The sequence below is a fragment of the Prionailurus bengalensis genome, chromosome D3 (assembly GCF_016509475.1).
Source record: "Prionailurus bengalensis isolate Pbe53 chromosome D3, Fcat_Pben_1.1_paternal_pri, whole genome shotgun sequence".
Lineage (NCBI taxonomy): Eukaryota > Metazoa > Chordata > Mammalia > Carnivora > Felidae > Prionailurus > Prionailurus bengalensis.
The window spans coordinates 6,272,181-6,295,614 of record NC_057356.1 but is presented as its reverse complement, the minus strand read 5'-3'; the positions used below and the strand labels follow the sequence as shown (position 1 = coordinate 6,295,614).

At 44.6% G+C, this 23,434-nt stretch overlaps 1 protein-coding gene and 2 long non-coding RNA genes across 5 annotated transcripts; 1 reads left to right on the top strand and 2 right to left on the bottom strand.

The window, feature by feature from the left end:
* Nucleotides 1–1,217: 1,217 nt before the first annotated feature.
* On the bottom strand, nt 1,218–5,806 carry LOC122470148. 2 transcript variants are annotated; one of them, XR_006293847.1, is made up of 3 exons: nt 5,380–5,806; nt 5,094–5,211; nt 1,218–1,441 (listed from the first exon to the last, which is right to left on the bottom strand). It is a non-coding gene; the product is annotated as an uncharacterized LOC122470148 (long non-coding RNA). The 2 variants fall into 2 exon arrangements; XR_006293848.1 differs by lacking the exon at nt 1,218–1,441 and adding an exon at nt 4,011–4,727 and having other exon boundaries at nt 5,380–5,614.
* A 5,971-nt stretch (nt 5,807–11,777) lies between these two features.
* Nucleotides 11,778–21,390, top strand: TMED2 (transmembrane p24 trafficking protein 2). 2 transcript variants are annotated; one of them, XM_043557393.1, is made up of 5 exons: nt 11,846–12,128; nt 13,598–13,790; nt 14,196–14,216; nt 16,895–17,002; nt 19,872–21,390. In XM_043557393.1, the coding sequence occupies exons 1-5, from the start codon at nt 11,949–11,951 to the stop codon at nt 19,994–19,996; spliced, it is 627 nt and encodes a 208-aa protein (XP_043413328.1). In that variant the 5' UTR covers nt 11,846–11,948; the 3' UTR covers nt 19,997–21,390. The 2 variants fall into 2 exon arrangements, with proteins under 2 accessions (XP_043413329.1, XP_043413328.1); XM_043557394.1 differs by lacking the exon at nt 14,196–14,216 and having other exon boundaries at nt 11,778–12,128.
* Nucleotides 12,586–23,431, bottom strand: LOC122470147. The gene is made up of 2 exons (XR_006293846.1): nt 23,117–23,431; nt 12,586–12,740 (listed from the first exon to the last, which is right to left on the bottom strand). It is a non-coding gene; the product is annotated as an uncharacterized LOC122470147 (long non-coding RNA).
* Nucleotides 23,432–23,434: the final 3 nt, after the last annotated feature.

Sequence of the window (23,434 nt, the reverse complement as noted above, 5' to 3'; positions counted from 1 at the left end):
AGAATCCCAAGCAGGCTCTGAGATGTCAGCAAGGAGCCTGACGTGGGGCTCGATCCCGCAAACTGTGAGATCATGACCTGAGCCGAAATCAGGAGTGGGACCCTTAACCAATGGAGCCACCCAGGCACATGTTTGTTTTAAACAACTTTATTGAAATATAGTTCACGTGTCTTCAAATCCACACATTTAAAGGTACAATTCAGTGATCTTCAGTGTATTTACATGCAACCATCACCCCATCTCATTCCAGAACATTTTCATTGTTTTAAACAGAAACATTGTTTTAAACAGAAATATTAGCAGTGACTCCCTGTTTCCTCCCTACTCCGCATCACAGCCCGAGGCAACCACTAATCTACTCTCTGTCTCTATGGATTTACCTATTGTGAATATTTCACGTAACTGGAATCGTATAATACCTGGTCTTTTGTGACCGGCTTCTTTCACTGAGCATAATGTCTTCAAGTTCATCTGCTTTATAGTGTGGGTCACTGCATTATTCCTTTTCATGGCTGAATCATATTCCATTGTGTGGATAGACCACCTTTTGCCTATCCATTCATTAACTGAGGAACTTCGGAGGTATTTCTGCCTTCTTGTTGTGCCTGGGGTAAAAACAGTACGTTCCTCTGAAAGCCCAGGTCACTTTGTAGGAATCTTTATCTCTTCACAGAACTTCTTGTTTCTGGGAGATGAACCAGACTCCAGGAGAGAGTGGGACAGAAGAGGGAAAAGGGAAAAGGGATTTATCCAGCCGGGAAGCTCGCAGCCATTGGCTAGCTTTGTCACCCAGCAGGGGCTCTGGGAGTGCAAAGATAACTTAGGGCAGAAGTCCCTGTCCTCGAGGAGCTCACAGGCCAGTGACTGGAGGGGGCACATGTATTGTTTCCCCTCCTAGGATCCACCCCATTTTTCTGGTCTTCTTCAGGGGAACCGCCCCCCCCCCCACCCCCCGGTTCCTGGGAAGGAGAAACCCAGGCCTGACCAGCCCGCATTAGCCAACCCGTGGGCCTAGTGGTTGCCTCAGGAATGGGCAGGGACTGACTTCAGACAGTCCAGTGACATTCCATGACACTTTTCCTGGACCTCTTTTCTTTTTCCTTTTTTTTTAATGTTTATTTTTGAGAGAGAGAGAGAGAGACAGAACATGAGTGGGGAGGGGCAGAGGGAGAGAGGGAGACACAGAATCCGAAGCAGGCTCCGGGCTCCGAGCTGTCAGCCCAGAGCCCGACGCGGGGCTCGAACCCACGAACCGCGAGATCATGACCCGAGCCGAAGTCGGACGCTTAACCGACTGAGCCACCCAGGTGTTCCTCCTGGACCTCTGAGAAAAGGTAATTTTTCATTCGGTTCATTGTTCTTCCCATGTGGTTGATGCAAAACTCGGCTGGAAGCCTGAGGCTGCTGGTGGCCATCTCGCGGTGGTTTGGGGACAGCCTGCCTGAGCAAGAAGGTGACAGAAGGAAAGCAGGGCTCAGACACGGGAGACCAAACCGCATCCTGGTGATGTAACCTGAGCAACTGGACCACACTGTGCCTGATTTTTTTGCTACCTTTGTGCTTTTCAGCTGCACGAACTCTTAATCTTTAAGAATTAGAAAAATAAGGGGGGCGCCTGGGTGTCTCAGTCGGTGAAGCGTCTGATTGTCGATTTCGGCTCGGGTCATGATCTTGCGGTCATGAGATCAAGCCCTGTGGCAGACCCTGTGGTGCCAGCGCTGCCTGCTTGGGATTCTCTGTCTCCTTCTCTCTGCCCCTCCCCCGCTGTGCACACTCGAGCTCTCTCTCTCTGAAAATAAATAAATACACATTAGAAAAAAGAATTAAAAATTCATCATGATAATGGTTGCACAGCTCTGTGAGTATAACTAAAACCATTGAACTGTATACTTTAAATGGGTAAGTTGTGTGGCATATAAACTATATTTGAATAATAAAAAATAACACCAGATAAGGACGATGATAGAACCACTTGAGAATGTTATGGAAACCCAGACAAAGAGCAGCTCACTTTGTCTGCAAAGCAGACTGCAAACAGCCTTCCTGAGTAGATGTTACTCTGTATTACCGGTGAGGAAGCAAAGACACTCCCAGAAAGGAGCTGAGTATGTACCTCTTAATGAGTGACAGGGCTAAGAATTACATTTCTAGGAGCGCCTGGCTGGCTCAGTCTGTAGAGCACGTGAGTCTTGATCTTGGGGTTGTAAGTTGGAGCCCCACCATGTTGGGTGTAGAGATTACTTAAAAAAAAAAAAACCTAAAAAAAAAATATTTCTAGCCCATAAGCTGGTCTTTGAAAACACAGTCTTTCCTTAGGCACTGTCAAAATCTAAACCATGGTGCTAATTAATTGACCTAAATTATTTTAAAGCATTTATAGCATCGAGCCTGCTTATCATGAGCATCTCCAAATACACACGGGGAAAATCCCTGTAGTTCTAATGCCTTTTATTTTGGATTTCCAGAGTTTGACAAAAACTTTTTCACGTTTCAAAGTGGCTTATGTGAAAAAGTTATGTAAATAAGAAGTCCAGGATGTGAACTTCAGGCATAGCTGGATCCAGGGGCTTTCTGATGGCAATAGCATCTGATATCTATTCTCTGCTCCTCAGCTTGGGATTTGCATGATGTTGATGTCACTTTCATGCAGGCTATCCACACATGGTGGCAAAGGTGGTCTCCAGGACCTCTAGGGTTAAATCTTACCAATAGCTTCAGAAAATTCAATGCATTTTCATTGCATATCACTGGCTCAGCTTGGGACACATACCTATCCCTGGACCAATCCCTGTACTTATGCTGATTGGTCAAGCTTAGAGCCAGAGGGTAGGGATAGTCTACCTGAGTGGTGCTGGATAAGACAGGAGGGAAAGGAATCCCCAGTGGACAAGTGAGGTACTCTTACAGAGGGGAGAATGGATGTTGAGCACACATAAATAAACAAACAAACAAGCAAACAAACAAATACATTATTGTTTAGTTTGGGACCAGGAAGTCAGTAGTACTCCCTCACACTGTAGAAATATAGTCATCTAATAAAGTTGATATTAAAAATGTTCTCTTGGGGCGCCTGGGTGGCGCAGTCGGTTAAGCGTCCGACTTCAGCCAGGTCACGATCTCGCAGTCTGGGAGTTCGAGCCCCGCGTCAGGCTCTGGGCTGATGGCTCGGAGCCTGGAGCCTGTTTCCAATTCTGTGTCTCCCTCTCTCTCTGCCCCTCCCCCGTTCATGCTCTGTCTCTCTCTGTCCCAAAAATAAATAAAAGTTGAAAAAAAAAAATTAAAAAAAAAAAATGTTCTCTTTTGGGACACCTGGGTGGCTCAGTCGGTTGAGCATCCGACTTTGGCTCAGGTCATTATCTCACAGCTCGTGAGTTCAAGCCCCGTGTCGGGCTCTGTGCTGACAGCTCAGAGCCTGGAACCTGCTTCAGATTGTGTGTCTCCCTCTCTCTCTGCCCCCACCCCTGTCAGAAATAAATAAACATTAAAAAAATTAAAATGTTCTCTTTTTAATACTTCAGTTTCATTTTCATGATCTGGACTATCCTTTTCTTTTCACTTAATTTCCCAAATCTTTAAATATTGTTCTTCCTCACCCCTGGATTCTACCATCAAGAATGCCCCTCTTCTGTTTTCCTGTAGCATTTTCTATTTGGATTACCCCCTTTAGTCTCTAATTAATTACTTCCGGGTATTGTTCCCCGTGTGCAAGCAGGGCCTACCACAGGGGCCCAGGGTCATGTGACCAGGCCTTCAAATTCACTAGCAGATTCCCATTTAGACATTTCCTTTTTTTTCCTTTTTTTTCTTTCTTTGTTTCTTTTTTCCTTTCTCTTTCTTTTCTTCCTCCCCGTCTCTCTCCCTCCTTCCCTCCCTCACCCCCCTATCTATCTATCTATCTATCTATCTATCTATCTATCTCTATGCCCAACATGGGGCTCCAATTTACAATCCCAAGATCAAGAGTCACATGCTCTACTGACTGAGCCAGCCAGGTGCCCCTAGACTTTTCATTTTTTTTTTTTTTAACGTTTATTTATTTTTGAGACAGAGAGAGACAGAGCACGAACGGGGGAGGGGCAGAGAGAGGGAGACACAGAATCGGAAGCAGGCTCCAGGATCTGAGCCATCAGCCCAGAGCCCGACGCGGGGCTCGAACTCATGGACCGCGAGATCACGACCTGAGCTGAAGTCGGACGTTTAACCGACTGAGCCACCCAGGCGCCCCTAGACTTTTCATTTTTACAGATGTTAATTTTACATTTGGTTTATAATTCAGAACAGGAGTTTGTATCAGTCAGAAAACACAATCCATTCTAGGTCTTTCCAATAGAAAGTTTTGGTTTTTTTGTAAGATTTTATTTTTAAGTACTCTCTACACCAAATGTGGGGGTCGAACTCACACCCCAAGATCAAGAGTTGCATGGTCTACCGACGGGGCTAGCCAGGGGCCTCTCCAATGGAAAGGTTTTAATGCTGGAAATTGGTTAGACATATGCATTAGTTATCTACTGCTGTGCAACAAGGCACCCCAAAACTTAGTGGCTTAGAACAACAATCACTATTATCTTTTGTAGTTTCTGCAGATCTGGAAGTTGAGAGCAGCTTGGCTGAGCAGTTCTGATGCAGGGTCTCTCATGAGTTGTAGTCAAAATATTGGCAAGGGCTGCTCTCATCTGAGGGCTTAAATGGGGCCAGAGCTGCCACTTCCAGGATGGTGTGCTTGATGGCTGCTGGGGGGAGGCATTAGTTTTTCCCCATGGGTCTTTGCCAGAGCAGCTCCAGTGTCCTTATGACATGATAGCTGGCCTCCTCAGAGGAAGTGAGTCAAGAGAACAAGGTAGGGAGCGCCTGGGTGGCTCAGTCGTTTGAGCTCTTGGTTTCAGCTCAGGTTATGATCCCAGGGTCGTGGGATCAAGCCCTGCGTCAGGCTCTGTGCTCAGCGCGGAGCCTGCTTAAGAGTCTGTCTCTCTCCATCTGCCCCTCTGCCCATCTCCCCCTCTGCCTCCTCCCCAGCTCGTGTGTGCACTCTCTCTCTCTCTCAAAAAACAAACAAACAAACAAACAAACAAACAAAAACAAGATAGAAACAATACCTTTTATGACTTAGCATCAGAAGTCACACATTGTCACATTTGCCACATTCTCCTAGACAGAGGTGAGTCACAAAGCCAGTTCTGCCTCCTGGTCCAGGAGAGGGGAATTAGGCTGCACCTTTTGAAGGGAGGGGGACCAAAGGGTTTGTAGATATGTTTTGAAATCGTCACAACAGGTGATGATAGGAGCCAAGCAAGGGATGGTGAGAGGAGCCACAGATTAGCAACAGCAGAAAGCCGCTATTCCAGTTAGGACTGGAAGGGATGAAGGGAAGTGTGCAATTACCAGAGTCCAGGATCCAGGACCACCCAGCGGCAACGGGAACTTCCGAGGGGCTGGACACTCGAAGATACAGCGGAGTTGCTTCCCAAAGCGGAGGGAGACAGATGCTGTGGCCTCTTCCTTCCTCCACCTTCCGACCTTCTGTCAGGGTCTGCAACTGGCCCAACCTACCAGGAAGCGGACTGCAAGGGAGCCTGGGAGATGTAGTTCCTCGTGATTCGGGGGTGGGCGGAGAGGGCTGCCTGGGTCTGAGATCAAATGGGCAGAAGCCTAACACGGAGCCCCCTCCCCCGCCCTCCCGCAAGGACTGATCTGATTAAGTGGTGATAATGTGGTTATGTTTATCTTCACTTCTGATTCTCTATGAAAATTGTTCCCAACAAAGTGACATTTTAAAACTGAAAATGAAAAAAAAAAATACTGATGAGAGAAAATCCCTTAGTCTCCTTTATTCTTCCTTAATTATAAAACAGACTTCCGTGGGACCAGAAGGGAAAGGGAGTGTTCATACCCAGACAGCAGAAAGCTGAGCTAGCCTTTCTGTGGAAACAGCCTTTTGTTATTCTGTTTAGAACTTGCCAGCTTTTGAGAACTGATGGATGCAACTGTTCAATTTCTAATCTGGTTTCCTAGTCCCTCGCTCAACAAGCTTCTGATTCCAAGCAGAAAGGATTTATTTTGTCTGTTCTAGGTATATACCCCAGAGAATTGAAAACGTATGTCCATACACAAATGTGTGTGTGAACATTCATAGCAGCATTATTCCCAATAGTCAAAAAGTGGAAACTCAAAGGTCCATCAAATGGCAAACAACGTGTGGTCCGTCTACACAATGCAGTATTATTCAGCCACAGAAAGGAATGAAGTACCACATGGAAGAAACTCGAAAACATGGTGCTAAGCAAGAGAAGCTGGCCACAAAAGGCCACGGATTGTACGATTTCATCTCAAATCCATAGAGACAGAAAATAGATGAGTGGTTGCCAGGAGGGCTGGGGGAAATGGGAAATGGGGAGTGACAGCTAATGGGTACAAGGTTTCTTTTAGGGGTGATGAAATATTTTGGAATTGGACAGAGGTGATAGTTGAACAACTCTGAATATGCTAACAACCACTGGACCGTACACATTAAAAGGGTGATTTCACGGGGCGCCTGGGTGGCTCAGTTGGTTGAGCGTCCGACTTTGGCTCAGGTCATGTTCTCACGGTTCGTGAGTTCGAGCCCCGTGTGGGGTTCTGTGCTGATAGCTCAGAGCCTGGAGCCTGCCTCGGATTCTGTGTCTCCCTCTCTCTGTCCCTCCCCCATTCGCACTCTGTCTCTCTCAAAAATAAATAAACATTAAAAAAAAAAAAAAAAAAAGGTGATTTTGCTCTTTTTCCCCCCTGGCCGCTTGGAGCTCAGCCACCACTGTGAACGACACAATAACTATCCGGACCGGAAAGTTCATGACTGACTGACTACTTTACGGAAACAAATGGTCATCGATGTTCTACACCCTGGAAAGCAACAGTACCTAAGAAATTCAAGAAAAACTAGCCAAAATGTACAAGACCACAACAGATGTTATCTTTGTATTTGGATTCAGAACGAATTTTGGCAGTGTTGTTGCAGGATCATTGAGAGAGGCAGTCAAGAGAGAATTACTGAGACGTGTTCCGGGGCAACTTAGTAAGTTTATTTAAGCAGCACGGCGACAGGACCCTTGGGCAGAGAAATCTGCACTCTGGCTGTATGAAGCTGGTGGTTATATGCTTAGTGCTGAAGGGGGAGGGGACGTGCAGGGAGTAGGTCACAAATGTCTTCTTTGAATGTCTACTCGTAAAACTACTTTTGCAAGATTTCTCTGGTGCTTATCATTCAGCTCGGTATGAACTATCAATGAGATGCACAGGCAGTCATGAGACCCTTTAAGTATGTAGCAAGCAGCTCTCTTACCTGATGCTTATCAAAACCGTGCAGGCTATATAGGTCACCCTTCTGGGCTAAAGGTGAACATTTTTCTGCTCCTGTCCCTCATCAGTGGCAAGACAACTGGCTTTGGCATGATTTATGATTCCTTAGGGGGTGTAAAGATACATGAACCCAAACATAGACTTGCAAGACCTGGCCTGTTGGAGAACAAAAAGACCTCAAGAGAACGGCGAAAAGAATGTAAGAAGGAATGAAGAAAGTCAGGGGCGCTGCAAAAGCTGATGCTGGTGCTGGTGAACAGCGGGCTGGAGATTGGACTACAGAAGGAGTAAAGATTACGGGACGCCTGGGTGGCTCAGTCGGTTGAGCATCTGACTTCCGCACAGGTCGTGATCGCTTGGTTCACGGCTCATGGGTTTGATCCCCATGTCAGGCTCTGTGCTGACAGCTTGGAGCCTGGAGCCTGCTTCGGATTCTGGGTTTCTATCTCTCTCTCTGCTCCTCCCCCGATCATGCTCACTCGCTTGCTCTTTCTCAAAAATACACATTAAAAAATTAAAAAAAAAAAGGAGTAAAGATTCTGCATTGATTTTGTCTGTGGTGATTGTGCAGATTTTTCATGTGAGGGTTAATACACTAAGAGCTTCTATGTGGGAAAAAAGAGAGTGATTTCATGGCATGAATTATATTTCTATTCCTTAGTAAAGCTGGAAAGAAGGGGGGAAGGAGGAAGGAAGGAAGGAAGGAAGGGAGGGAGGGAGGACAGGACCCATTTTTTGTTGCACCTCACTGATTACTGATAACCCCCTGGTAGGTTCTGGGCCAGACCTGAGTTGAGAGATTCATTCGTCATTCATCATATATTACTAAGTGCCGGCTATGAGCCATCTGTTTGTTGTGTTGAATGCGTTCACACACACCATGGCATGTGAGCACCTGCCAGTCTGTGCTGAGGACCATAAAAGTGTACATTTACAGTGGGTGGGCCTGGCAAGTCCTGAGAGCCTGTCTTCAGATCCCGAAGTAATGTCAAAAGACACTTGATGACTAATTTATGGCTATGCCACTGAAAAGAAAACCCTCTATAAAGAAGGAACTATGCCAAGTAGTTGATAAGTGATTAGTTTATGGTACTGTGTTTGGAGTTACTTTTGTCTCTTTTCTGATTTTTAGATAGCACAGCTAATTACATTTCTAATATAAAAAAAATAAATTCACAGATGACTTCTGGCTGCATTTTTGGTTTGGCCACCACTGTGTCTTCAAACACTGGAGCCAAGTGTATTTAGATACAGCATCTATGCTCCAATTTGCCACACTCCTCCCTACTCCCTATTGCCTTAAGCTGGGGTGCCTTCACTCATTCATATAAACTGCCTGATCCCTGAAGGCATTTGAATTTGGGTCCCCTGATTTACTTTATAAAATCCAACAATATATAATTCAGGGTGGTCCACCAAGATGATAAATGTCCACATTTTAAGTCCCTGGTAAGTGGAATTAGAATATTTCACCAGTTTGAAAGTGAAAATTAATGTATTTAATTTCTAGATAAAAACAGAATTGTTCTCGGCACTTTTCTATACAGTTCGGTTGCTTGGGAAGTCAAAAAACCTGTTTCAGTTTAATTCATTAAAAAAAATTTTTTTTAATGTTTATTTTTTTTTGGAGAGAGAGATACAGCGTGGGGGTTGGAGGGGCAGAGAGAGAGGGAGACGCAGAATCTGAAACGGGCTCTAGGCTCTGAGCTGTCAGCACAGAGCCTGACACGGGGCTCGAACTCAGGAACAGTGAGATCATGGCCTGAGTCGAAGTCGGTTGCTTAACCGACTGAGACACCCAGGCGCCCCAGTTTAATTCATTTTAATAGGAAACTACTGTAGGTATTATAAGCAGGAAGAACTTCAATACAGAGAAAGAGAGGCATATAAGTGGGTTAGTGAGGCTGGAGGGAACAGGCTCTGGGCTCCCAGAATAACACAACAGAACTGACCTGCCAGCACAAGCAGGGCCTTTGACACAGTCCGGAGAGTGGGAAGTCAGGGGACTTCACTAGAGCTCTTGAGTTCAGTCAAGGAAGCCCTGCACCTGTTTTTTGACACCTGAAGCGGGGAAACTGGATATTGGGCCACTACTGCCCCCTATTGCCTGATGGTCTTTCAAGAAATAATCCCTAAAAAGAAAAAGAAAAAAGAAAAAAATCCCTCAAATTTGCACAGCACCTTCGCATATGGGACGCCATCTGATCCTCTTAATAACTTCACTAGATGAGCAAGGCGCGTGGTGGACGTGGTGTCTTCCCCTTTTACAAGCGAGGAAACTGAAGCTCAAAGCTGATGGGACATAATGAAGGTCACACAGCTATGTGCGAAACTGGAGTAAGCCGCCAGGTCTCCCCAGCGCCAGGTCAGGTCAGCACACTCCACCTAGTGTCATGAATGGGGTCTTTGGTGGCCCCGGGATAGGCTCTGCGAGCACGGCATACGCGTGCCAAGACTGTGCCACAGGAGTGCCACAGACTGGCAAACAACCGTAGCCCGGTTGCACAAATCTGCATCGCCAGGGCTGCTATGTGGCAGAGGTTATGTCTAGGGACATTCGAGAGAAGAAAAAAGGTGACGTTTGGGTTGGGTTTTGAGGGATGATCTGGCAGCAAAGTGCAGAAAATTGTCCTAGCGGCTTGCAAGAGCTCTGAGGGGGCGTGATGTGGCAGGAGCACTTTGGGAAACTGACAGAATTCCAATTTTGGAGGATTTGAACCAGGTAAAAAATATTTTTGTAGTTGAAGTATGATATGCATACAGTAAAATAAGGTGCAGTCGTCTTTTTTATTATTATTAATTTTTTTAACATTTATTTTTGAAAGACAACATGAGTGGGGGGAGGGGCAGAGAGAGAGGGAGACACAGAATCTGGAGCAGGTTCCAGGCTCTGAGCTGTCAGCATAGAGCCCAACACCGGGCTCGAACTCAGGAACCGTGAGATCATGACATGAGCTGAAGTTGGACGCTCAACTGATTGAGCCACCCAGGCATCCCTATTATTATTATTTTTAATGTTTATTTACCTTTGAGAGAGAGAGACAGACAGACAGACAGAACACGAGCAGGGGAGGGTCAGAGAGAGGGAGACACAATCTCAAGCAGGCTCCAAGATCTGAGCTGTCAGCACAGAACCTGAGGCAGGGCTCGAACTCATGAACTGTGAGATCATGGCCTGAGCCAAAGTCAGATGCTTAATCAACTGAGCCACTCAGGCGCCCCAAGGTGTATTAGTCTTAAGTATAAAAATACTATGTGAATATATAAAACTTTCCCAAATCCCAGGAAGTTCCCTTGTGCCCTTTCCCAGTCTACTCCCATCTCCATCCTTTCTGGTAGGTTTCTGTGGGATTAGGGTGTTTCCCAAGCGGTAAGTGCTTTCCCTGCTTAATTCCGTTGGCTAAGTAACCAGACGGTATTTGATGGCAGGCAGGTAATTCATTCATTGGCCAGAGAACACAGAAGGGGAGCTCGTGCTCTGAAGGCACCTTCTCGCAATTAGGACTCAAGGCAAGGGTTTCTGGGGTTAGGGTAGAAGGGGCTGGTATGCAAGCCGACGTGGGTGTTTTTTTGGGGGGAAAAGGGGGAGGAGGCTTCTTCGAATCAGAGAGTATCATTTCTTCCCTTAAATGGGTGCGGTCGCACGTGTCAGTGCGATGGTCGGTGTGTTTTTGTTTTAACAATTAGGTGGTAGGGCACCTGGCTGGTTCAGTCCAAAGAACGTGCCACTCTTGATCTCTGGGTTGTGAGTTCAAGCCCCATGTTGGGTGCATAGTTTATCTAAAAAAATAAAATCTGGGGCACCTGGGTGGCTCAGTCGGTTAAGCATGGGACTTCGGCTCACGTCATGATCTCGCGGTCGTGACTTTGAGCCCCACATTGGGCTCTGTGCTGACAGCTTAGAGCCTGGAGCCTGCTTGGGATGCTGTGTCTCCCTCCACCCCGCCCCTTCCCTGCCCATGCTGTCTCTCTCAAAAACAAAAAATAAACATTAAAAAAAGTTAAAAAAATAAAATCTTAAACAACAGCAAAACAATTAGATGGAAATGATCCCGACGTCATGTAGGGGGTTAACAGTCATCTGAACTGGATCAAACTGGTGGAAAACTGGGGACTCGTTTGGAGTTTGTTGGCGAGTCCCTGGTGGCAAGGGGAAGGCAACAGAGAATCTCGAAGACCTTGGCGTCAGCCCCCATCTCCCTTTACTTCTTACTTCTGTTGCTGCCTCCAAAGTTTTCGCCATCTCTTTAGACAATCTTAGGGCGTCGCACCGGGCGCGGGAGGTTTCCTGATACTGTCGCTTTCTGGTGTGGTCCACGTGAAACTTAGCCTGCGCGCGAAAGGGATGATGGTGGGGACAACGATGTTTGGCCTTTCAGAGCCACCATCCAGGCTCGGGGTGCGCGGAGCCGCCTTGTCCCTCCGCGGCCGCCGTGCGTCCGTTACGTGGCAGCTGCCGGCGCCCGCCAATCCACGGCGCCCGCATCAGCCCCCTCGGGTGGCGCAGCCGGAAGGGGCGGAGCAGAGGCGGCGGCGGCTGAGGAGGCAGCGGTGGCGGCGGCGGCGGCGGCGGCTCTGGAGGCCGCGGTCCCGGTCCTGGCTTCGGCCCCAGCCCCACCATGGTGACGCTCGCCGAGCTGCTGGTGCTCCTGGCCGCTCTTCTGGCCACGGCTTCGGGCTACTTCGTCAGCATCGACGCGCATGCCGAGGAGTGCTTCTTCGAGCGGGTCACCTCGGGCACCAAGATGGGCCTCATCTTCGAGGTGGCCGAGGGCGGCTTCCTGGACATCGACGTGGAGGTGCGGGCGCGCTGCCCGCGGCCGAGGCGGGGTCGCGCGGCGGTTCGGGGTTTGGAGGCGCTGGGGCCCGCGCTGGGTCTGCGGGGGCGCGGGGCGTGGAGGCCGCTGTCCGAGCGCTGGGAGGGGCCCGGGCCGCCGTCTGGCCTCCGCCCGGGCGACCCCCTAACGGCCCTTTCCCCCGCGGCCCGCCGGGATTCCGTGCCCCGGGATGCCCCGCGGATACGGAGCCGTCGCTTAGTTGCTTTGCGGTCTCAGTTTGGACGGCGGGTCCCCCGTGGAACCTGTCGCTGAGCTTCGTCGACCAGGCGCCGCGTGTCAGCTCCGGGCCCAGGAGACGCTTAATCTGTCGCGGCTAGCCGAGGGCCGGTCTCATTGGGTCTGCAGCTGCATTCCGTCGTGTTACGGATTAGTGTTGGAAAAAGTAAAGCGAGTGCCCCTGACGGAGCCTAGGCAGACGTTTGCGTTGTGCATTTCTTTATTTTTCATAGAAACAGCTTCAGTGTTTAACCTGTTTTCATGCAGACTTCCAGATACCTCCTTCTGCCGTCTCTGGCTAGGGGAAAGCTGGAGTTGGGCCATTCATTTTAGGCGTGATGATTACAGATAAAGTATCTGGAGGAAACAGGAAATTATTTTAGGAAACTAGCGGTCCCCGAATTTCCTCCTATACCCCCCCCCCCCTTTTTTTAAAACCAAAAGAGTGTTTCGCGTTTTATTTATTTATTTATTTAGGAAACCAGATGTAAGTAATACTTAAGTTCACTGCTAGCATGATTAATTGGGTTCTAGGATTTTCCATCTGGCAGTGAACAGCAGAGTTGGGCACAAACGACACAGTAAGAGTGAAGTCCAAAAATAAGGGGATAGTGGAAGGAGTGACTGATAAAATTAGTTAAGACGTTAAAGGTCAGTTATCCCAGTCTCCAGATTTTGCACGCTTTCTAAGAGGAACTAGGGTGACCGAAGCCTAACCGCTGATGTGTAGCAGATGGATGAGAACATGGGTCCCTTAATTTCCAGTCTAGTCGTTTTCTTAAGCCTTCTGGCATCTCAGATAAAGCAGATTCCTACACTGGTTTGCAGCAATCATTTAGGGAAACCTAGAAATGTAGCTTGCTCAGATTTTTTAGTTTTAAAGATATTTTTTCATGTTTTGGTGTTAGTAGTTGAGTTTGCAGGTGTGTTGGTGATACAGGCCAGTTGGAGACAACGTGTAAGGTGCTCTTCTGTTTCTGAGGAGTTGACGTTTAGGTTGGACGGATGAAACGTACATACTCAGAATTGAAAGGTGCTGTGGAGAGCCATCGAGTCCAGCTTTGTTTCATAAGTGCGAGACCGCAGCCCAAAGACGTTACTGTCACTAAGCGAAAGTTAAATTTTGTTAGCAAATATCCTACTGCCAACGACACCACTTACGGAGAAGTATGGTTTTAAATCTTTTGTGGTGTGCATTTCTTTCCTGCCTCCAGATTACAGGGCCTGATAATAAAGGAATTTATAAAGGAGACCGAGAGTCCAGTGGGAAATACACATTTGCTGCTCACATGGATGGAACATACAAGTTTTGTTTCAGCAATAGGATGTCTACTATGACTCCAAAAATAGTGATGTTCACCATCGATATTGGGGAGGCCCCCAAAGGACAAGACATGGAGACAGAAGGTGAGCTGAACATTCAGAAGACTTCTATCACCTTCTAAGAATTAACATTGTGTACGTTTTTATTCATCTGAACGGAGTGTTTATTTTGATTTCTTATTCTAGGCTCATTCACCGTCTTTAAAACCAAAAGCTTTTGTGATACACACTTTTTATTTCTCCAGGACTCCTACTTAACAAAAATAATTTGCTGGAATTTTATATTTCAGTTCTTCACAACGGTCTCTTGCAACTTTTCTTAGTCATTCTGTGCTTTTGTAAGCATGTAGGTTGTGTGTGCTTTAGGTGGTTGTGTGGATTTGCTAATCCTGGTATATACATTGTTGTTTATTCATTTATACATGACTAGTTTGGTTAAATTTTGTTGTTTTATTTTTGTGTGTGTTTATATTTTACACTTTTCTTTAGGTGGTGGAGATACCTGGGATGGTAGGTAGATTGTCTTTTGGCAGCATCCTGTCTTTTTGCGCATTTTTGTTGGCTGCTAATTTCTGCTTTCCTTCATTCTAACCTGTTTGTTCGCATGAGAGTGTTTTTTCTCTTAATTACAAAACCCCTACAACTAATTAGAGTTTTAGACTGATTGTTTTCTGTGGTTTTTACTTGGATGATGGGAGGTACAGGTTAGGTCATTTTAAATTAATGGCATTGGAAATATAGGGATTGACATTTTAGTAGTAACATCATACTTTGTTTCTTTTAGATGAATGTTGAGGGTGAAAAGATTCAATTGTAACTGGAGGAGTAAAAGTCTTAATTAAACATAGCTGATGGCAAATGGTGCTGTTGACTTTTAGGGAGTACTTCGTTGGCTTGTTTTTACCATTATTGTAGTTTTCTAACTTGAATTTGGTTGGACGTGAATTCCAGTTCTAGAAACTGTGTCTAGATATGGTGAGAAAGGCTCTTTCAGCCATATGTTGCAGTTAGATTGATTTATATTTCTCTGCTGACCAGCAACAAACCCTGAATTGAGTCTTTTGGAGGAATTGGTTACCAAGAACCAGCACATTTGGATTTTTGGAGGGGAGGGGGCACGGTGTACATCAGGATTTGTGGAAACTAGCAGTGCAACACATTTCATAGTGTTAACGTGATAATATTTGTTTTAGATATTAAGCAGTTTGTAGGGTACTTACATCATAAAGAAGTTATTTGTTGGGGCGCCTGGGTGGCTCAGTTAAGTGTCCAACTTCAGCTCAGGTCATGATCTCACGGTTTGTGAGTTCGAGCCCCATGTCAGGTTCTGTGCTGACAGCTCAGAGCCTGGAGCCTGCTTCAGATTCTCCCTCTGATTCTCCCTCTCCCTCTCCCTCTCCCTCTCCCTCTCCCTCTCCCTCTCCCTCTCCCTCCCCCTCCCCCTCCCCCTCCCCCTCCCCCTCCCCCTCCCCCTCCCCCTCCCCCTCCCCCTCCCCCTCCCCCTCCCCCTCCCCCTCCCCCTCCCCCTCCCCCTCCCCCCCCCTCCCCCCTCCCTCCCCTTATGCCCATGCTGTCTCTCTCTCTCTCTCTCTTTCCCTCTCTCCCTCTTATGCTCATGCTCTCTCTCAAAAATAAATAAACATTAAAAAAATAAAGTATTTGTTAGGTTTTGAAATCTGTAGAATTTAGAGAATCCTACTACTTAGTAATTCTTGTGCTTGCTTTTCGGGGCCACTTACGGCGTAGAACTTGGCTAACCCAAGGAGAATGAGGAGTTTTGAAGGGGTTTGTGCTTGTTCATTTTCTGGAAATTGGTCCTTTCTAAATTTAGAAAATATTGGTTGAGGAATGTGAGTATTAAATTATTCTTAAATAATCCTTTAACATAATATTTAAAATCCTTGCTTTTGTTAATGTTGACGAATGGAAGCTGTGAAATCAAACCTTACTCTAAAGGAGTGTTCCTCAGGCAAGGGACAGTTTTTGCCCCCCAAGGGAACATTTGGCAATATCTGGAGACTTTTTTTTTTTTTTTTTTTTTTTTTTTTTTTTTTTTTAAGTAGGCTCCATGCCCAGCGTGGGGCTTGAATTCCCTATTCTGAGACCAAGAATCGCATGCTCTACCAACTGAGCCAGCCAGGTGTCCCTATCTGGAGGCATTTTTGATTCTCATGGCTGGATGGAAGATCCTACAGTGCACTGGACAGGCCCCCCACAACAAAGAATTTTCTGCTCCAAAATGTCAACAGTGCCATTCATGAGAAGCCCTGCTCCTAAGGTCACATCATGCTTGGGGCTTTCAAAGTGAAGTTAGAGAGGGATGATTGGAGATTCCAACCTAACTACCTTAATATGGGAGGGGCCCTCCAGTGGGAATTTTCTCTTGTGGTATATACTTATTTCCTAACTGTTTTGTTCATTGTCACACCGTAGCACTATCTAGAAGCATACACTTATTCTTCAGAACTGTCCGTTCACCTTGTATTCATTTTTGGCTAAAAAGAATACCTGATTTTAAACCTTGTGCAGTTGTGAGCTTGTTTTTTCTCTTACAATGCCTGGCATTCCCCACTGTAGTGAAATTACTGCTTTGAGTTTCATAGAAGAATGTTTGAGTTTTGGTGTGGATTTTTTCGAGAATGTTTTCAGGTTTTTCTACACTCAGCTTCATTGAGATTAAAAGTCTGTTTTGATGCTGCTTTTAAATTAACATTAGAGTTATATGATTCTAATGCTATTGCTCTTAACATTAGAGTTATATGATTCTAAGGCATAGATTTTTATTTTAGTTTAAATATTGTTATTTATAGCATTATTAGGAATTTGTTTGTTTTATATTTTGTTCTCCCCCCCGCCCCGTCTTTTTTTTTTTTTTTTCCCCTTCAGTTAGCAGTCAGTATAGTGAACTTAGCAACAATTCATTAGAGGAGATTTCTTAGGGTTAACTGTTCTCCCTTAGTTAGTAAGTATTACATAGTATGTTTCCCACCCTGAAAGAGGTTTCTGTACTGGGAATGAACTTTAAAAAATGCTTTGAGAATTAAATTGTCCAAAGTGATGTCTGAGCCATTTCTAAACACCTTTTACATGGCTTCTCTAAGGAATATTTTGAGGACTATTGCTTTAAAAGTATTTTTCAAAAGGAGATTGCTAAATACGTGCCAATCTGTTTTCAAATTTTTCTGTAGCTCACCAGAACAAGCTAGAAGAAATGATTAATGAGCTGGCAGTGGCAATGACAGCTGTGAAACACGAACAGGAGTACATGGAAGTCCGGGAGAGGATACACAGAGCGAGTAAGTTAATGCCGTCACTTTGCAGCAGTGTTTGGTGGCCATGAAATTGTGAAGGTGTATTTCTCAACAGCTTGTTTATATTTTCCTCATGTGAATGTTTTACAAACATTATCTTACTAAAGCCTTGACTTAAAAAAAGCACCTATGCAAAGGTATCTTTTGAGTACATGTTTGTAGAGCTTTGTATTGGACTAGTTTATTATTGGGACACTAAATCTAAAGTGAAAAATGCTGCGAAGATTTAGCATGAGCTTTTAAGAGTTTTAAAGAATCTATGGTCAGCTAAGGAATATTCAGTGATAGTTTTCCTAAAGCAGAAAAGAAAACTGAAATGGTTGGTTTTTAATCACATGTTTTGAAATTTCTGTGCCAATATTATTATTATATGCTGAGAGTTAGCTTTTTTCCCTAACATGGAACATTTAATGTAGATAAAATAGCACTAAAATGTGAATCTAGGCAGCCACCAGGTGAAGCTCAGCTTGGGTTCTTAAATTTGTAAACTGGGGACGGGGAGTATATTTGTCTGTGGAAGCAGTGATGGCTGGAAGGCACCCCATGTTTAGTCGCAAAAGCCCATGATGTAGCCTTAAGCACTATGCTGTGCTTTTGCATGTAAAATTAAGAGGTACCATATTGACACGCAGACCAGATACCATATCTTAGATCCAGGTCCACATCTATGGTTCGGTGTTTTTTTATCCTCCAAATAGTTCTTGGGGGTAGACCGCACGGGAGCAAGCTTGTCTGTGAATGCCAAGTGCTTTATGTCAGGAGTCTGTTCGAGGTTGGGGTAGGGAGTGGAGAGAAGAGTGACTCTAAGGGATAGTGGGCACAGGCTGAACCTCTCGAAGGCGTGGTTTGTGTTCCCCCTTCCCTCTTCCATCTCTCCTTGCCACATATGGAAATGAGCCTTCAGGACCTAGAGCACACACTTTGCCCTTGTATGGGAGAGTAATGAAAAACCACAACAGGCTGGAAAAGTGAGAGCCCCTGTTCTCGCTGATATGGAGCCCCTGTTTTCGCTGATACGGATTGGGGCGTGAGGTGGGCCAAGGCTTGTGTACATGCACCCCTGCCTCTTCCACCATGATTCCTTCTCTTTGCCTCCACTCATAGTCTGTTCCTCTGGGATCACCACCTTTTCGCCCTCACCAGGCAGGGACCTATTTGTTGAGTACCTTGCTGACCACCAGGGGCCAGCCCATTCTGGGATGAGAAGGACACTGAGCAGAGTCTGAGGTCCAAGAGCTTTCATTGCTTTTTGTTTTAACCAGTTCAGACCTGACGGCTTCAAGGTTATGGGAAGTTCTTGGGAACACGGCAGCCAGAGGGAGCACCTGTCTTCTGGTCTGTAGAAGACATCCAGCCTTATTCTTTCACACCTTATTTGCGCGGAGATGCTCCTGTGTTTGTTTGACAAATATAATTTTAGGCATTCTGTTTATTTTTGCAAATCAAATAGTTCCCATGATGTTGTTTGGTTTTTGTACATCTCCCTGTAGCACTTGCTCCTTGGAAATGAATGTAATGAGACTTTTTTTTTTTTCCCACTGCAGTGTTGTGATGATAACAGATCTTCTAGGTCTGGCAGATGTGTGAGTAGTGTGAGGACAGTGTCTTACATACACACTTTTCTAAGCGAAGTGAAGGGAGAGAGAAATACTTCTTTTTACATGATTGGTTAATATTTTGAAGTGTTGACTCAGACATTCCCCTTTCAGACACAAATCTTGAAAAGCTAGTCATTCACAGGTATGCTAGATATTGGTTACTAAGTCTTCAGCAGAAGTAAACTTCATGCCATGGTTAGTACTAAAATTTTAGCTTGGGTGATTTTTTTAGAGTTCTAGTTAATAATGTTTTTGGGTGTGTGTCTTTTCTCACTCTGGGGGAAAAAAGCCACACTTTTTAGTAGCTAAGTTATCTTTTTGGGAACTCGTCCATTGCTTTTCACTTCTTTTTGAGGGATTGTCAGTCCACTAGCTATTTTAATTTTAGTCAGTGTTTTACAAATGATACACATATATCTAAAAACATGCACTCAGCTGATTTATACGTTACTGTCTTGCTAATTATAATTGTTTTTAGTATTGGCCATTTGTAGAAAAATCAGAAACTGCCTAGTAATTAAAAACAATTAAGGCTGTAGAATTTGATGGAAAATGTGAAAGAATATGACATAGATTGAGCTTCAGAATAAATGAATAAAGAGTGGTCATGGCTGTTACTTTAAGGATGGGATCCTTAGCTTAAGAGTGGGGTAAATCATGAAACTGGTTCCAGGTTGGTAGTAAGCGCTAGTAGTGGTCCATGAGACTGAGAAACCTCCTGCATCTGGAACAGCTGCCAAGTGCATCATTGATGCTCAATATTTGTTAAATACGTGTTTAAGGAAAAAGTCACTTTGACACATTTTGACTTGGTAGGTAGTGCTTTTTGGGTAACTGTATGATCTTGAAATAATCTCTTAGTTTTTTTTAAGTCCGTTTTCTGATTCAGCAAAAAGGATTATAATGTAGGAATATTTTAATGGGAGGGAGAAAGAAGGTTGTATTGGGTTTTAACCCTAGAGGTTAAAGTCACTTGGGCAAGTCACTTTTCCCCTGTGTTCCCCATAGATAAGCGGAACAGGCTTGACCATACCCCATGAATCCTTAAGGTCCCATATAAATCTAAAATTTTCTGCTTCTAAGTTTGTTGAGTTGCTTGGGGACAAAAGACAAAAATACTTGGAGTACTCTGAATGGTGTGCAAAATATTCCTTCCCTAAAGACTAGGATGATTTATGATGCTTATGCCTTTTTTTTTTTTTTTTTTTTTTTTTTTTTTTTGGTGTTAAATTTTGTTTGTTTGTTTGTCCTCACAGTCAACGACAACACAAACAGCAGAGTGGTCCTTTGGTCCTTCTTTGAAGCTCTTGTTCTAGTTGCCATGACATTGGGACAGATCTACTACCTGAAGAGATTTTTTGAAGTCCGGAGGGTTGTTTAAAAAGCCTTTTCCTGATGATCTCAAAATCATAATTCACTGTTTACCAAACATCTTGGTCATAATAATGTCATTAGTTTCTACATCTTTATTTTCGGAACTGTACATTCACAGCTTATGTTTCTTTGTGATTAATAGATATTGGGGGAAAACACCTTTTTAGGACAGTTATAGTGAAAATTTGACACTTGATTGGCATAATTTCTTATTTGAATTCTGCCTCCATTATATAGGCCTTTCAGAACTCAAACACTGTAAGTGAAATACAGGCATATAGTCCCTGTTATATCTATTTTCCTTTTGTTTTCATGATAAAATGCAGTTTGTTCAGACAAGTACTTTACGGATAGTACTTCACTAAAATGACTTTGGATCCCTTACCTGCAGTTCAAGTCATTAAAGATTCATTTTGTTGAGTCCTTAGGAGAAACAAGTCTGAATCTTGACATTTTCCACTCAGCCTGTTGGCAGCGCTCTGACTGGGGTGTTACCGGGTTGTTACTTTTATACCTGTCTGTCTTGTTTCTGCTTTGAAGATAAGACTTCCCCAACAACGTGTTCCCCCCCTAAATTTGTATTTTGAACCTAGGACTCAATCACCTCCAATTAGGTTGATGACACAAGCAGCTAATAACCATTTTTGGTTTCTGCCTAACCTTGTAAGAAGTCTCTCCTAAAGTCAGTTCTCTGGGTGTTGCAGCAAATGGTAGCTCTTTTCTTTCTGTGCTGGCACACCCACTTTCTCCACTCTTGGCATGTAGGAAGTGTGCATTCATGCAATTGGAAAAATCTGGATTTTTGATGCCAAAGGGTTAAAGCCTCTTGGATTTCATTGCAGTGATATACAGCCACTATTTTATTTTTGATCAGTGGCATTTTGGCCACTGTTTAATTAGGGTACTGAACATCACTGTCAGTACTAGGATTTTGTTTTTGTTTTTCTTGGGTCTCTATTTTTTGGCACATGTGAGTTTTGTATAAAATGACATGACTTTCTCTTGGTCTCTGATGATGGGTTTAAAATTAAAGGCGCATCTGGTTGTGGTGTGGGGGTGATCCAGGATTATGTTGTGACTGATGTATGTTAGTTACTTGTACATTTTTTTTGGATCTTTGCAAGGGGAAAACTACAAGTAACGAGTTTTATATAATTAATTTAAATTTGTTACAGGTTTTCATGTTCAGGATAAACAATTTTTCAACCTTGGGTGAAAATACTGCAACAGTTTTAGGGTGACTGTATTTTACCTTAAGACAGCTGTTGCAACTCCAATTTTTTTTTTTTTTTGGGTGTGTGTGAAAACACTTCAAAGTTGAATTAAAAGATGTACATTTAAAATTGGTTGTGTATCTAATCTGCCCCAGGTTCAGTAAATAAACAATTCTTTTTAAAAACAGTCTTAGTATTCTGTTTCATATTAATGCTTAAATAACATTTGTTAAAGTACCAGCTTTCTATTCATATTTCAAATGACGCACGTTCATGTTTTCTGAGTTATCATGCCTGATAAATGTCTGTCACTTTTTTTTAATGTTTGTTTATTTAATTTGAGAGAGCTCTAGTGATTACACAAGTGAATGGGGGAGGGACAGAGAGAGAGCGGGGGGGGGGGGGGGGGGGGGGAGAGAATCCCAAGCAGGCTCCACGCTGTCAGCGACAACCCGATGTGGGGCTTGAACTCATGAACAACCATGTGAGATCGTGACCTGAGTCGAAATCAAGAGTTGGATGCTTAACCGACTGAGCCACCCAGGCACCCCAAATTGTCACTTCTTAGGTTTATAAACTTGAGGATCATAAGTAGGAACCCAATATTAGCTTTCTTTGTGTGGTTTCTTTGATGATTCATTGTAAACATCTTAAGTATTTTTTCATTTGGAGAAAATTGAGGTTTTTTTTTCACTCAAGTATGTGGTTTATGCATGTGGGAAATAAATTTAGGAAGAATTAAGTGATTTGTGCAAGGCCCTCATTGGTGGAATCAAAAACTAGATCACTGCTTTTAGAAACTGTTCCTCTTCCTCTATTACACTAAGGGCCTGCTAAATAATAAAAGAAACTACCATTTGTTGAACACTGGCACTCTGCTAAGCCCTGTATGTGGTCTATCTCATCTATTCTCAAAACAGCCCTTACTTTTGGTGTTATCCTAATCCTCATTTTGGAAATACGGAAACAGGCTTGGAAAGCATCTAAGGATCTGAAAATTAGTAAGTGGAGCCCCAAATGCAAATGCAAGAAGGCCTTTTCCCTCAGGGTTGGTTTTCAGAACTGTGGAAGTCCCATTTTATGTATTTATTATATTATTATTATTATTATTATTACTTTAATGTTTATTTTTGAAAGAGAGGGAGACAGAGGATCTGAAGCAGGCTCTGTGCTGACAGCAGAGAGTCCGACCGGGGGCTCGAACTCACGAACTGTTAGATCATGACCTGAGTCAAAGTTGGACTCTTTAACCAACTAAGCCACCCAGGTGCCCCTGGAAATCCTGTTTTATAAAACAGTTGTCAAAGGTATTTTGTTTGTGATGTGATCCGATTTCAGTGGAGACGTTGCCTCTAGCTTATCTTTCACTTCATTTAGTTTGAGATAACTGGAGTCTGTAGGAGTACTGCATATTCCCATTTATCCATCCCCAAAATATTTGAGTGACTGCTTTGCGCTATCATTTGTAGCCACCGGTTAAACAAATTAAAGAAAAATTCCCACTGTCGTGGGGTTTACCTTTCAGTGGAGGAGACGAACCTCATATGTAAATTAATCGGCGTATTAAAGGCAAGTGCCATGGAGGAAAAATAAAGCGGGGTGAGCGGTTTTAGTGATTAGGAAAGAGAAGCATCACTGAGATGACATCTGTAAAGACCTGCTGCATGTAAGGGAGCAAGCCGTGCACGGAGCAGGGACAGCTATGTGTTGACAGGGTCCAGCATGTAACAGGTGGTTGGTAAAAGCTTGCCAAATGAATGTGTGCGTGGACGAATGAGTGGCCGCAGCCAATGGTGAACCCGGGAATGGGAAGATAATGTTCTCCTTTGGGGCTTTCACTTTCTCGGAAGTAAACCAACGTTGATTGTACCAGGCATCGGGTCCCCACCATCAACCCTATCTATCTTGCATACCTTTTAACCTGGGTCTCCGGGGCTGGGGTGCATTTCCGTCCAGTCCCTCCAGACCCACTTGTCCTTTGGCCAGGACGCGGTGTTGTGCTGCCACCGGCCTCCGACGGGCGCAGAAAGTGAGCGAACCGGAGCAGAATCCCTCCCGCCGAAAAGCCGCCGCAGAAAGGCCTGCTCGCGGTGGGAAGGCGCCCGAGCCCAGGTGGCTGCGCGGGACGGACAGTACAACTCGGGACCTGGTCCCGCTTCCACTCTCCGGCGGTCAGCTTTCCAGCCTCCTGCCGCGAGGGCGCTTTCCCCACCCTGCGGAACTTTGCTGCC

Coding starts and splice junctions, on each gene's coding strand:
- TMED2 (XM_043557393.1), top strand. CDS start 11,949: ATGGTGACGCTCGCCGAGCTGCTGGTGCTCCTGGCCGCTCTTCTGGCC. Junction 12,129..13,597: donor TCCTGGACATCGACGTGGAG/GTGCGGGCGCGC, acceptor TCCTGCCTCCAG/ATTACAGGGCCTGATAATAA. Junction 13,791..14,195: donor ACAAGACATGGAGACAGAAG/GTGAGCTGAACA, acceptor ACTTTTCTTTAG/GTGGTGGAGATACCTGGGAT.